The 12980-nt window shown below is 42.9% G+C and overlaps 1 protein-coding gene across 9 annotated transcripts in view; it reads left to right on the plus strand.

Moving 5' to 3' along the window:
• Window positions 1-5706: 5706 nt before the first annotated feature.
• Window positions 5707-12980, plus strand: part of XPNPEP1 (X-prolyl aminopeptidase 1) — a 48495-nt gene continuing 41221 nt past the window's right edge. Inside the window, exons 1-3 of one of the 9 annotated variants that reach the window (XM_081074948.1) lie at window positions 5723-5861; window positions 8967-9133; window positions 12598-12686. Coding sequence is in view for 4 of the 9 variants with exons in the window: in XM_081074945.1 (XP_080931071.1) it covers window positions 5830-5861; window positions 12598-12686 (121 nt within the window). In the remaining 5 variants the exon portion in view is untranslated. Of the gene's footprint in view, window positions 6244-8966; window positions 9134-12597; window positions 12687-12980 lie in introns of all 9 variants that reach the window. The other 8 variants (XM_081074951.1, XM_081074945.1, XM_081074947.1 and 5 more) reach the window with 8 other exon arrangements.

Consider the following 12980-nt stretch of genomic DNA (forward strand, 5'->3'; position numbering starts at 1 on the left):
AATGGGAGAAAATATTTACAAATCATATATTTGATAAAGGACTTGCATCTAAAATATATTAAAAATGCTTACAGCTTAATAAAAAAAATTTAAATGGGCTAAGGATCTGAATAGACATTTCTCCAATGAAGATATATAAATGGCTAATAAGTACATGAAAGAATCTCAATGTCATTAGCTATAAGGGAAATGCAAATCAAAAGCACAGTAAAATACTATTTCATATCCGCTAAGAATGGCTAGAATCAAAAGGAAAGGATAATAAGTGTTGGTGAGAATGTGGAGAAATTGGAACATTCATACGCTGCTGACGGTAATGTAAAATGGTGCAGCCACTTGGGAAAACAGTTAGCAGTTCCTCAAAAGGTTAAACATAGAGTTACCATATGCCTCAACATTTTAATGCATAGATATATACTCAAGAGAAATGAAAACATGTCCACACAAAAACTTGCACATGAATACTCATAGCAGCATTATTAACAATATTCAAAAAGTGGAAACAACCCAAACGCCCATCAAGTCATGAATGGATAAACATTATATAGAATGTTATTTGGCAATAAAAAGAAATCAAGTACTGATACATGCTACAACATGGATAAACTTTGAAAACATTGTGATAAGTGAAAAAGGCCAGTCACACAAGACCATATATTGTAAGTTCCATTGATATGACATGTCCAGAAGAAGCAAATCTGTAGAGATGGTAGATTAGTGGTTGCCTAGAGTGAGGAGGATGGAGGAAAATGGGAGGTCAGTGCTAAAGCATGCATGTTTCTCTTTGGGGTGATAAAATGTTCCAAAATTGATCATGGTGATGATTGCACAATTCTGTGAATATACTAAAAACCATTGAATTGCATCCTTTGAGTGGATGAATTGTATGATATATGAATCGTATCTCAATAAAACTATTACAAAATAAAAGAATTCAGTGAGGGTCACATAAACATATCTGCCAGGCTGCCAACTTCAAGTCCTCTGATTAAGACATGACCAAATGGATAGCAGGGGCTGGATAGAAAGGGGCTGGTGAAACCCAAATTCTTAGGAAATCAGAGAAGAGGATGATCTGCTGATTCCAAAGTCACTCGCCTATTTAGTGGCAGAGCCAGGGCCAGAACTTGTCTCTTGACCTTAACCTCTAGGCCATGCTGCCTCTATCCAAAGCCCAGCTTTCAAGGCACAGCCAAGAAGGGATTGTGAGACATCAGCATCAGGAATAGCTGGATACATTTTATAAAGATCTCTGAAAGACTTCTTGAGAAAGGGATAAAATAGGGTAAAAAGGAACACTCCTTAAAGGAAAAACAAACGTAGTGCTTCCCTGAGCCATTTTTTCCTATAGCATGGGAGGGTGTTTCACAGTTACTTACTCTGTAAGTTTCTGATTCATTTACACTTAGCTCATCAATATGTTGTTTGTGCAAGAACCATTTGATGTCCAAGAAACCCTCTGGGCCATTTTTTTTTTTTTTAATTTGAACCAGAGAAGTGAACTTTGCCAAGAGTAAATGGAACTCAGATATCAAAAGGTCTGAGTTCAGTTTTCATTGAATACAAAGGGTGAGTGGATTCGGAACTCAGCCAAATGCATTCTCCCACCCTTAATTTACAGTACATTGTTCTGGCAGACTCTACAATCCTGAAATTTGGCTTTTCTTCTTTCATTCTTTTCTAGGGTGTAACCACAAGCCTATCTTTCAGTTAACTTGATAAAAAATAAGGCCACGTTATAACTAACAATTTATGAGGCACTCACCACTGTTCCTGTAACTATCAATTTTATTAGAACAAACTATTTGAAAATGTTAAAACCCTCCTCTGATGTTGTAATTTTGTTTGATAGCGTATAAGAATTTCTATTTTTTTTTAGTCCTTTCATCTGGGGGTTTATCAAAAAGGATGTTGTCCCCCCACCGCCCTCAATCAATGGTCAGATCATCACCAGTTATCAGTTTGAATACTGGAGGAGTATTGCTGTAGGTGGTGCTCAGATTTGAAGGATGGAACCGGTCCTTCAGTCAATCTTCAAAGGAGAAAAAGTGAGAGAAATGATTAGTTCTTCAAGTTTCTTTTAAATCAAAAAAAAAAAAAATCTCAAAAAAAAATACCAACCCAAAAAGCATAGCAAAATTAAGATCACCCCAAATTCTGCTACCTTGAGAGAAGCACTGTTAATATTTTGTGAATCATTTTCCCTAAAAAAACACCACACCTATATCAGATTATATTATATTAATGGGATATTACATTGTGTTATAGTTTACTTTTTCCATTTCTTAGTTCATAGCTAATGAATATTAAACCATTATTATCTACTTCATGTATAGCATTCAGTTGTATAGATGGCACATAACTTAACATGATTCAGTGAGGAGTTTTGATTGCAAGTAACAGAAAATCCATGTCAAACTGACTTAAACACAAAAGGAAATTTTTTGGCTGACATTTGAAAAGTCCAGTGGCGGATCTAGTTTCAAGCACGGCAGGATTCAGGCCTCATACAGTGTTATGAGGTTTCTGCTTCTCTTCCTCCATTTTTGCTCTGCCTTCTGATGCTTCGGTGCCATTCACATGTTGCATGTGGAGGCAACAGTTCGGGAGTATATACGTCCAGGCTCTATCTAGCCTGGCAGAGGAGAACAAAGCTCTGTTCCAGCACTCACCATGAAGATTTCACTGTACTGGTCCCATAGCCATCTCTAAGCCTACCCTGGTGGCTTATCCCTGGATCACCATAGACTCCTGAAATCCAAGTGTTACACCGTGATAGTACAGATTGAGACTGAGGAAAGGAGGGAAGGAGGAAAAAAGATGGGCCCTCAGAGGGAAATAGGAGGATGGTAACCAGAAGGAGAATGGGTGAATGTTGTGTGGCCAAAATAACAGTTCTGCAATTCATACACTTGGACATTTAGAACTCATTTTGTTTTGTTCCCTGGGGCTTTCATAACAAAGTACCACAAACTAGGCAGATTAAATGGAAATTTATTGTTTCACAGTTCTGGAGTCTGGAAGTCCAAGATCAGGGCATCGATAGAATTGGTTCCTTCGGAGGGCCTCTCTCTTAGCTTTGGGTGTTTTGTGGGCAATCTTTGGCATTCCTTGGCTTGTAGATGCTTCACCCTGATTTTCGCTTTCATCTTCACCTGGTGTTCTCTCTGTGTCCAAATTTGCCCTTTTTATAAGGACACCAGTCATTGCATGAGGGTCATACTCTAGTATGACCTCATCTTAACTGATTACACAGCCACAGAGACCTGGGTTTGGGCTTCAACATAAGATTTTTGGGAGGACACAATTCAATCCATGTTTCCACACAATATTTCTGGCTACATTTAAAACCTATCCAGTCTGAGTTTGAATGAGGAATGATGAATCCTGTTGCCTCTCTCCTTCCACTATGTGGGCTCTTTGGATGACATACTTCTAGTGTTCCTTCCATATAACTTAGTAATTAAGTGTTTGGGGCTAGGAATCCATCCCTCTGCCTGAATGTACACCACAGCCCCGTCACTTAGTAGCTTGTGGTCTTTGGGCAAGCGATTTAATCTCTGCAAACCTGTCTCTTCAACCAGTAAAATGAGGATAAGAGTCTTTTGCTCATTGGATCATTGTGGGCTAGGCACATAATGCTCAGAAAATGATGGTGTGACTGTTCCACCTCTTCGAATATTTGAGCAGAGCCTGACATAACCCCAGCGTTCTCACCCTCGGGTGATAATTCAGCTCAGCTGAAAGAAGTTCGGGAGGGAGGAGGGTGTTTGTTATACTGCAAACGGGACTGCAAATCTGTTTCAGGGAACACAAAGTATTTCTCTTTTTCTCCCCTAAAGCCAGATGCCATAAATTCTGAGCGGACTCCTCCTAGGCAACGTGATTATGAAATACCTGTCCCCTTTAGGTTCCACTTATCTATCTCTCTGACATCTCCTTTTTTCTGTTACAACTTGATCTTTTCCATCATTTCTCAGATGTGGGCTGGAACCAGTCATTTTATGTTCAAGCTCTCTCTTTTTGGCTCCATGAATTTGGGGAAATGGAACAGACGTCTGCTGCTTTCCAAGGCGCCACATCTTTCATTTCTTTCATACTTTTTCTACAGGGCCGAATTTAGCTTGTCCAAATGCTTATTGAATAACAGCTAGAACTTTGAGCTCTTGAAGGCAACAGAACCTATTTGATTACAGGTGTATTAGGCCTTTCACCAAGGTCAAAGCAACAGATGTAGATCACCTTTAAAAAGGTGGTCACTTTCATTTAGCAAATATTTCTTAAGTGCTGACTCTGTGCCAGGTGCTGTTCTAAGCATATAACAATGAACAAGAGAGCCACCGTTCCTACCCTTGAGGACTGTGCATTCTGGGGGCATTCATTCATGCAGAAAATAATAATGAGAACTTACTACATATCACGGATTTTTTTTATCATTAAACAAAGGAGACACAATTTCTGCACAGATGGCTCTGTGTGCGTGTGTGTGTCTGTGTGTATGTGTGTGTGTGTAAGGGGGGCAGAATATAATACATATAGATTTTTTTTATCATGTTAAAAGGCAATTAAGTGCTATGAAAAAAAATAGAGCAGAGTAAGGGGGATCAGAAATGTTGGGGGGTTATAATTTTAAATAGGGTATTCAGGGTAGGTCTCATTGGGAAGGTGATACTTGATGGAAGATTTGAAAGCAAGGTGAGGAAGGGAGCTCGGATATGTGGAGGAGCGAGTCCAAAGGCCCTGTGGCACGAGTGTGCCCAGCTTTTTCAAGGATGGCAAGGAGGTGGATTTAGCTGGAGCAGAGTGAGCAATGTGAGAAGAGAAGGAACTGAGGTTAGGAGTAGATCATGTAGAGCTTTTAGCTTTACTGAAGTGAGGAATCATGGGCAAGTGCTAAGCAGAATAGGGACATGATCTCAGACTTCAAAGAAATGACCTGGCAGTTATGTTTAGGTTGGACTGTGCAGGTGCCTGGTGGCAGTAGGGAGTCCAGTGCAATCAATCACATGGATGAGTCAGTAGTGACACAGACTAGAGTGGATACAACTGGAGGTGGTGAGAAGTGGTGGCACTAAGGATCTATTCTGAAGACAAGGCCAAAATGAGTTTCTGACAGATTGGATGTGGGGTGTGAAAGGTGAGGCAGGGATGACTCTGGGATTTTGGCCCGAGCATCGGAAAGAATAGTCACTGCATGAGATGGCTTAGACTGGTGGAGCACATTGGCCAGCAGTGCCATTCGGACATGTTAAGTTTAGGGTGTCTATTAGTGATGCAAGTGGAATGGGCAGCAGGATTTTGAAGCTGTTGGAGCAGTGAGTTGGGGGACACCTCCAAAACCTCAGGAAGTGAGACCCAGCGGAGGTACTTCCAGAACTGGCCATGTGACGCTCCTCTCCACCTTCCTCAAGGCCCTAACATCCCAGGCGCGCCGCTCATTGCATCCTCCGCCCCTTCAGGCGACAAAGCCCTTCTTTTCCCTCTTTGGGGAATGCTAAGCAAAATGAACAGAAAAGACGAGCCACAGCACGGTATCCACTCCCTAACAGCCACTACGGAAACGCTGGGTGGAAAACGCAGGCCGGCCCCCTCCTGCAGGACCGCGCCGCCGGAGACCGGGCGGGCGGGCGGGCGGGGCCTGTGGGCTGGTGGGCGGGGCCTGTGGTTGGGCGGGGCCCCGCGCCCGCGCACTCCACTCAGGGGGGCGTGGCTGGCCCGGTGCGCGCGCCTGCAGCTTGCGCACCGGCCGGCCTCCCACCCTCCAGCCCTGGGGCGGGTGATCAGCTGGTCTGCGCTCTCCTGACGTGGGTCGCGGCGCGTCATTGCCGAATGGCAGCCTCCAGAAAGGCACCGCGAGTAAGGTGAGGGGACTGCCGGGGAGCCGGCGTCGGGGCAGCGCGCGGCTCCCCGGGCCAGGGCGCGCGTGTGGCCCTCCAGAAGGGAGGGACGAGCGGGTGAGGAGCTGCGGGCGGCCCATCACAGCTGGCGAGGGCCGGGGCTTGCCGGAGTCCCCCGAGCGAGAGCTGGGGGAGGGAGCCGTGCAGCCGGGCAAGTTCCGGTTTGTTTCCCGCGGGGCCGCGGGCACCCCCAGGCACCGCGAGCGCGGTCCCCGCAGGAGTGTATCCGCAGAAGCTGCTGAGTTCGGCCCGAGGGGGAGGTGGCCGTCGCGGCCCCCGGCCCAGCAGGGAGGCCCCACTGGTGCAGGAAGTTGACTTGTCGTGGCTCCTCCCGGGGTCCAGGGAGGTAGGCGAGTTCCTGCCCTCGCCCCTGTATCCTGGTAATTTAATCATCAAATGACAACCCTGACGATACTGACACCTGCATTTCGCCTTACTCATCTGTCATCATCACAAAGATGGGCAACCGCGGCCCCACCCTACCCACGGGGTTTCAGAAGGCTGTGTAAGGGAATACTTTGGCTTAAGCGCCAGGAAAGTCCCCCCAGTAACCTGTCCTGTTTTCCCCCGGGATACAGGGAGGTGAGAAGGATGCTCCCCCAGTCCGACATTCAATACGTCTTAGCCTATTCTCCCCCCACAGCCAGGGTATACTTATCAGAGCAGCTAACAAAGTGGGAGACTGGGCGATACCTTCAGAGTTCACAAAGGCCACAAGCCAAACTTCCTGGAGAGCCACAGGGGTCCAGCCATCCTCCAACCGGTTGAAACTTAAATGAACACACTTGGCAGCATGACCAGGCTCACGTGCTGAACACAGACCATGGCTTGTACTTGTGTTTGTGAGTGGACAGATCCCAAGCCATCCTTTACCTGGACTTGGCCTTGCTACAGCACGTTAGAGATGAGGACCATGCCTGCCCTGTGGAAGGGTATGGTGAGGTGTAGCAAACTTGCATGTGGAAGGAGCTGCGTGCATGTTAAATGCTGGAAATGGGGTCACGCCAGCGAATAAATGATGAGTTAGGCCCTAGGTGGAGAAGTAGACTTTGAGGACCAAGGTGGTCTTTGCTGGGTTCATAGAATTACAAGATTTTAGGAGCCGAAGGCTCAACATCAGCATTAGCTGATACAGGCTCCTTACCTCACACAGGAGGCCACTGAGAGGCTGAGAGAAGAGAGGCCATTTGCTCCAGGCAGCTACCCTGCTGATGTCAGAATTTGAGTGCCATTCAGCGTGAAAATGACTCAGTTTAGGTGATGGAAACTGAAGTGAAATTGACTTAAGTGAAAAGGGGTTGAGCTGGCTTCTAGTGCAGCTGAGTCCAGGAGGCCAACACTGGCATCAGACTTTTCTCTCTTTTGTACCTCTTGGCTCTGATTTCTTCAGTATTGGCTTCACTGATAGGCAAGCCTTAACGTTATGGCAAGTTATGACAGTTCTAGGCTGACAGCCCCAGCAGAAGTAGACTTCTCTTACTTAATGGTTGGAGCAGAAATCTCAGATCTGATTCTTACGGGGCTGATTTGATCCTTATGACCATCCCTGAACCAGTCATGGCCGGAAGGATGGATTGACCAGGCCCGTGTCCCAGAACTTGGTGGGTGAGTGGGTGAGACTCATCCCAACTCTGTGGACTGAAAACGGACAAGAGACATTCTCAAAAGGAAAACCAAGGTGCTGTGATCAAAAGAAGGAGGGATGGATTCTGGATAGGCAATGACAATATTGCCCATTTCCCCATCCTAGAACTTGTTCTATTCTACCCTTGTCTCACCTTACGAGGTCTTTGTTTTATCCCATCCTGAGTCATAGACATGGATGATTCTCATCATGGGCTCAGAGAAAGGGGAGGATAACAAGAACCCTGCTGGGATTTCTTTAAAAACAAAAAAGAGAGAGGGAGAAAAATGTACCCTAACCATCTTATGCAAAGATTGAACAAGAAGTTCTCTGTACGCTTCTTTCCCCTTAGCCACCTCATGGCACATAATGATGTTGAGAACGTGTAGGCTGAAGAAGTCCTGGGAAGGGGAAGAGCACTGAGCTGGAAGTTAGGAGTCTTGGAGTCTAGTTCTAGACTAACTCTGTCACCAAATAACTAGGAGGCTTTGAGCAAGTTTGGTCTTTATTTTGGATATTATGAACAATATTGTTATGAACATTTGTTTACAAGTTTTTATATGGACTTATGTTATCAATTTTCCACACCTAAGAATGAACTTGCTGTGTCATAGGGTAACTAACTCTACATTTAACTTTTTGAGGAACTCTGGGCTGTTTTCCAAAGCCACTGTACCATTTTATATTCCTAGCAATGTTTGAGGGTTCTGATTTTTCCACAGCCTTGCCCATACTTGCTATTGTCTGTTTTTAAAATTATAATCATCCTAGTGTATGTGAAATGGTACCTAGTTGTAGTTTTGATTTGCGTCTCCCAAATGGATAATGATGTTGAAAATCTTTCCATGTGCTTATTGGCCATTTGTATATCTTCTTAGGAGAAATGTCTATTTAGAATCTTTGCCCATTTAAAAATTGGGTATTTGTCTTTTTATTGTTGAATTGCAATAGCTCTTTATATACTTTGGATACTAGACTCTTACCAGATTTATGAGTTGAAAATATTTTTTCTCATTTTAAGGGTTGTCTTTTTACTTTCTTGATATATCCTTTGAAGCACAAAAGTCTTGTTTAACTGTATCCAGTATATCTTTTTTCTTTTGTTGCTTTTGCTGTCCTAAGAAATCATTGCCTCGCTCAAAGTCACGCAGATTTATGCCTGTTTTCTTCTAAGAAAACATTTATGTTTGTGATCCATTTTGAGTTAATTTTTGTGTATGGTGTGAGGATAGAGGTACAGTTTGATTTTTTTTTTTCATGTGTGTATCTATTTTTCTTAGCATTATTTGTTTTGTTTTTTTTTTTTAAAGATTTTATTGGAAAGGGGAACAGGACTTTATTGGGAACAGTGTGTACTTCCAGGACTTTTTTTCCAAGTCAAGTTGTTGTCCTTTCAATCTTAATTGTGGAGGGTGCCGTTCAGCTTCAATTTGTTGTCCTTTCAGTCTTAATTGTGGAGGGCGCAGCTCAGTTCCAGGTCCAGTTGCCGATGCTAGTGGCAGGGGGCACAGCTGACCATTCCTTGCGGGAATCGAACCGGCAACCCTGTGGTTGAGAGGACGCGCTCCAACGAACTGAACCATCCGGGAGCTCAGCAGCAGCTCAGCTCAAGGTGTTGTGTTCACTTTTAGTTGCAGGGGGCTCTGCCCACCATCCCTTGTGGGACTCAAGGAATTGAACTGGCAGCCTTGTGGTGGAGAGCCCACTGGCCCCTGTGGGAATCGAACAGGCAGCCTTCGGAGTTAGGAGCATGGAGCTCTAACCACCTGAGCCACTGGGCTGGCCCCCTAGCATTATTTGTTGAAGAGACTATTTTTCTCCATTGAATGATTCTGGCACCATTGTCAAAAATTAATTGACAGTAAATGTGAAGGTTTATTTCTGAACTCTCAATTCTGTTTCATTGATCTATACGTTTATTCTTATGCCAGTACCACACTTTTAAAAAAAATTTTATTGGGGAATAAATGCAATAAAAAATTTTTATTGGGGAAACTGTGTGTTTCTCCAAGTCATTGTCCTTTAGTCTTTTTGTGGAGGGCGCAGCTCAGCTCCAAGTCCAGTCATTCGCTTTGTTGAGAGCTCGCGCTTTAACTAACAGCCATCCGGCCGCCCGATACCACACTGTCTTGATTACTGTAGTTGTATTAGTTTTGAAATCATGAAGGGTGACTCCTCCAACTTTGTTCTTTTTCAAGATTGTTTTGGCTATTCTGGACTCCTTGCATTTCCATATGAATTTTAGGATCTGCTTGTCAATTTCTGTACAGAAGCTAGCTGGAATTGATAGGTATTGCATTGACTAGATTATTTTGGGGAGTATTGCCATTTTAACAATATTAAATCATACAATCCATGAACATGGAATGTCTTTCCATTTATTTAGGTCTTTTTAAATTTCTTTCAACAACGTTTTATAGTTTTTGGAGTATAAGTTTTAGACCTCTTTTGTTAAATTTGTTCCTAGGTATGTGTTGTTTTGATTGTATTGTAAACGAACTTTTGTTAATTTCAATTTTTTGATTATTCATTACAAGTATATAGAAATATAATTGATTTTTGTGTATTGGGTTTTGTATCTTGCATTCTTGATGAGTTTATCAGCTCTAATTTTTTTTTTTTTGGTGGATTCTGTAGGTTTTTTTATATTCTAGATATAGAATGCCATTTGCAAATGGAAATTGTTTTATTTCTTCTTTTCTATTATGGTTGCTTTTATTTCAATTTCTTGCCTAATTGCCCCGGATAGAACCTCTAGTACAGTGTTGACTAGAAGTGGCTAGAGTGTCTCATCTCTGATCTTAGGGGAAGAACATTCAGCGTTTTTACCTTAAGGATGATGTTAGCCGTGGGTTTTGTAATGTTATTGATCAGGTTGAGGAGTTTCTTTTTGAGTTTGACTGCTTTTATCATAAAGGGGTGTTGGATTTTGTCAAATGCTTTTTCTGTCTCTTTTGAGGTTATCATATAGATTTTGTTCTTTTTTCCTTTTTTCCCTTCTTCTGTTTCCCCCACTCCCAACTCCGTGTCAAACTGTTGTTTCTCAGACTAATTATGTAGGACAAAACTCCCTGGCCCATGCTGGTGGTATTATGAGCCTTGCGACCCCCCGCTGAGGCGGTCGGTTGCCCACAGTAGCCCACGGTGACCCACTCCAGCCCAGCTCCAGGAAGAGCTGTTGTTCACAATCTTAGCTGTAGAGGGCGCAGCTCACTGGCCCATGTGGGAAACAAACTGGCAACCTCCGTGTTAGGAGCACGGCGCTCCAACCACCTGGGCCACCACGTCGGCCCAGTGTTTGTTCTTTCTTCTCTTAATAGTGTGTATTATAATACTTTTTGGATGTTGAACCAATCTTGTGTTCCTGGAATAAATTCCACTTGGTGATGGAGTATGATCCTTTTTATATGTTACTGTATTCAGTTTGCTAGTATTTTGTTGAGGTTATTTGCATTTATATTTATAACAAATATTGAGGTGTCTCACTTTTTAATGAAAGAATATATGGTTCCCCTAGTAAAGAACATCTCATTCTGTCCAGTGAAATTAAAATAGCAGGCATCTGAGAGCAGGCTGGAGTGACTGGTAAAAATGTCTGGTCTTTTGGTTCTGTCTGTGGGATGGACTGAGCTAATGTGGACCCCCCTTCCTCTACTAGTACATAAAAATGTGGTAAAATTATAACCAAATTCCTTTTAAGTTCATAGCTGAGTAAAATCTGAAATGCTTTCTACAGCCTGTAACAGGTTCCTTGTCCCTCTGAGCTTGTCTCCTAACCACTTACTTCCCAATCTCCCAACACACACAACCATAGCACACTGGCCTCCTTGCTTGCCCTCTGGTGTATCAGTCATACTCCTTCCTTAGGGCCTTTGCACTTGCTGTTCTTCTTTTCTGGAATGTTCTTCCGCTAGATAGCCACATATATTAATCCCTCACTTTTTAAAAAAAGTTTCTGCTACAATGTTGTCATCTGTTAGCAAAGAGGCCTTGCCTGACAACCCCATATCAAATAACCTTTCCCCTGCCCTGCTTTATTTTGTTTCATAGAACACATACCCACTACTTGACATACTGTATTCTTGTTTCGTATCTGTTGCCTTCCTCTTTTATCCTCTCCTCCCAGCACTCTCCCTCCCTACCCTCATATAAACCTCTTCAGATGTCTGTTCTGTTCATTGTTGTGTCTAGAATAGGCCTGGATTATAGAAGATTCTCAATAAATATTTGTTGACTGATGGACTTAAAAGAAAAAGAAATCCTCAGGTGCCAGAAATTTAGTGGAATTTAAGGCTTGAATTTAGGGGAACTTAGCTGGTAAGCTGCGTCTTGGGAAGGTTATCAGATGCTATAGGCCTTCGTACTGCCAAGGGTCCAGGGTATCAGACTATCCACATATGGGGGCAGGAGACTTGTGTGCAAATCTCTTAGCTAAGAAGTTAAAAATGAAACTTAATCTCAGAAGCAAATGACAGTGACAGTAGTGCTTGTACAACCCAGGGCGTGTCTCAATCTCACAGATAAAATAGTCTCCACTGAAGATAAGCTCTCACTAAACGGTTACAAAGCACACAAGAAATGACCTGCCAAGAGGGAACCAGCAGACTCAGCAAACTGGAGGATTACTGTCCCCAAACCTTCTCCTGGACAGTCTGAAATGAATTATAAAACAAGGGCCACAGATTATTAAAGCCAAGAGGGAATAGAAACCGTAGCGAAAGAATAGGACACCGCAAAGAAAGAAGAAGCAAATTTAAAAAAAGTCTCAGATAGAACTTTTACATGTGACACATATAGTCATGGCAAATAAATCTTTTTATACTAGTTAAACAAGAGATTAGACTTTGCTAAAGAGAATTCATGAACTAGGGGCTAGGCCTGAGAAGGTTTACCTGCCATGGTGATGTTTTATCTACAGGTTTTAGCTGAGGCTTTTATTTATTTCGTCACTGATACTGGGTAAGAGTTTTTCTGACACACAAAGGAAATTGCTAAGTTAATTGATATCCTCTCTGACTAAGCCTTTCCACGTTTACTCTGGTCAAAGTCTGAAATACCTGTTCCTTCTCATCTTAGGTCGAGTCATCGGGATTTTCAGCTGAAAAATTTAAGAATAATTGAACCTAACGAGGTGACATACTCAGGAGAGCCAGGTTTGGAAACAGGTAATAATTTTGCTTATTATTAGATGGAACATCTCAAAAGGATTTTAGGTCCCCCTAAAATTTTTCTCTCAAGTTGGGAAAAAAGAGAAGGCAAGGGATTAATAATTGGTCATGGCTGGCGGTGGGAGGATGTATATCCATTTTGTTCTTTGGCTTTCTGTATAGTTGGTTATTGTCTCTATATATTTACTAGTTTTTTAAGGTAGTCAGTTAGAGAATTGTAGTTTTTGCATTTCCCATTCTTGGAGTGGTGGTGGTGCTGGTGATGCTGGTGATGGTAATAGGTTATTATTG

The sequence above is a fragment of the Rhinolophus hipposideros genome (assembly GCF_964194185.1).
Source record: "Rhinolophus hipposideros genome assembly, chromosome: 15".
NCBI classification, from domain to species: domain Eukaryota; kingdom Metazoa; phylum Chordata; class Mammalia; order Chiroptera; family Rhinolophidae; genus Rhinolophus; species Rhinolophus hipposideros.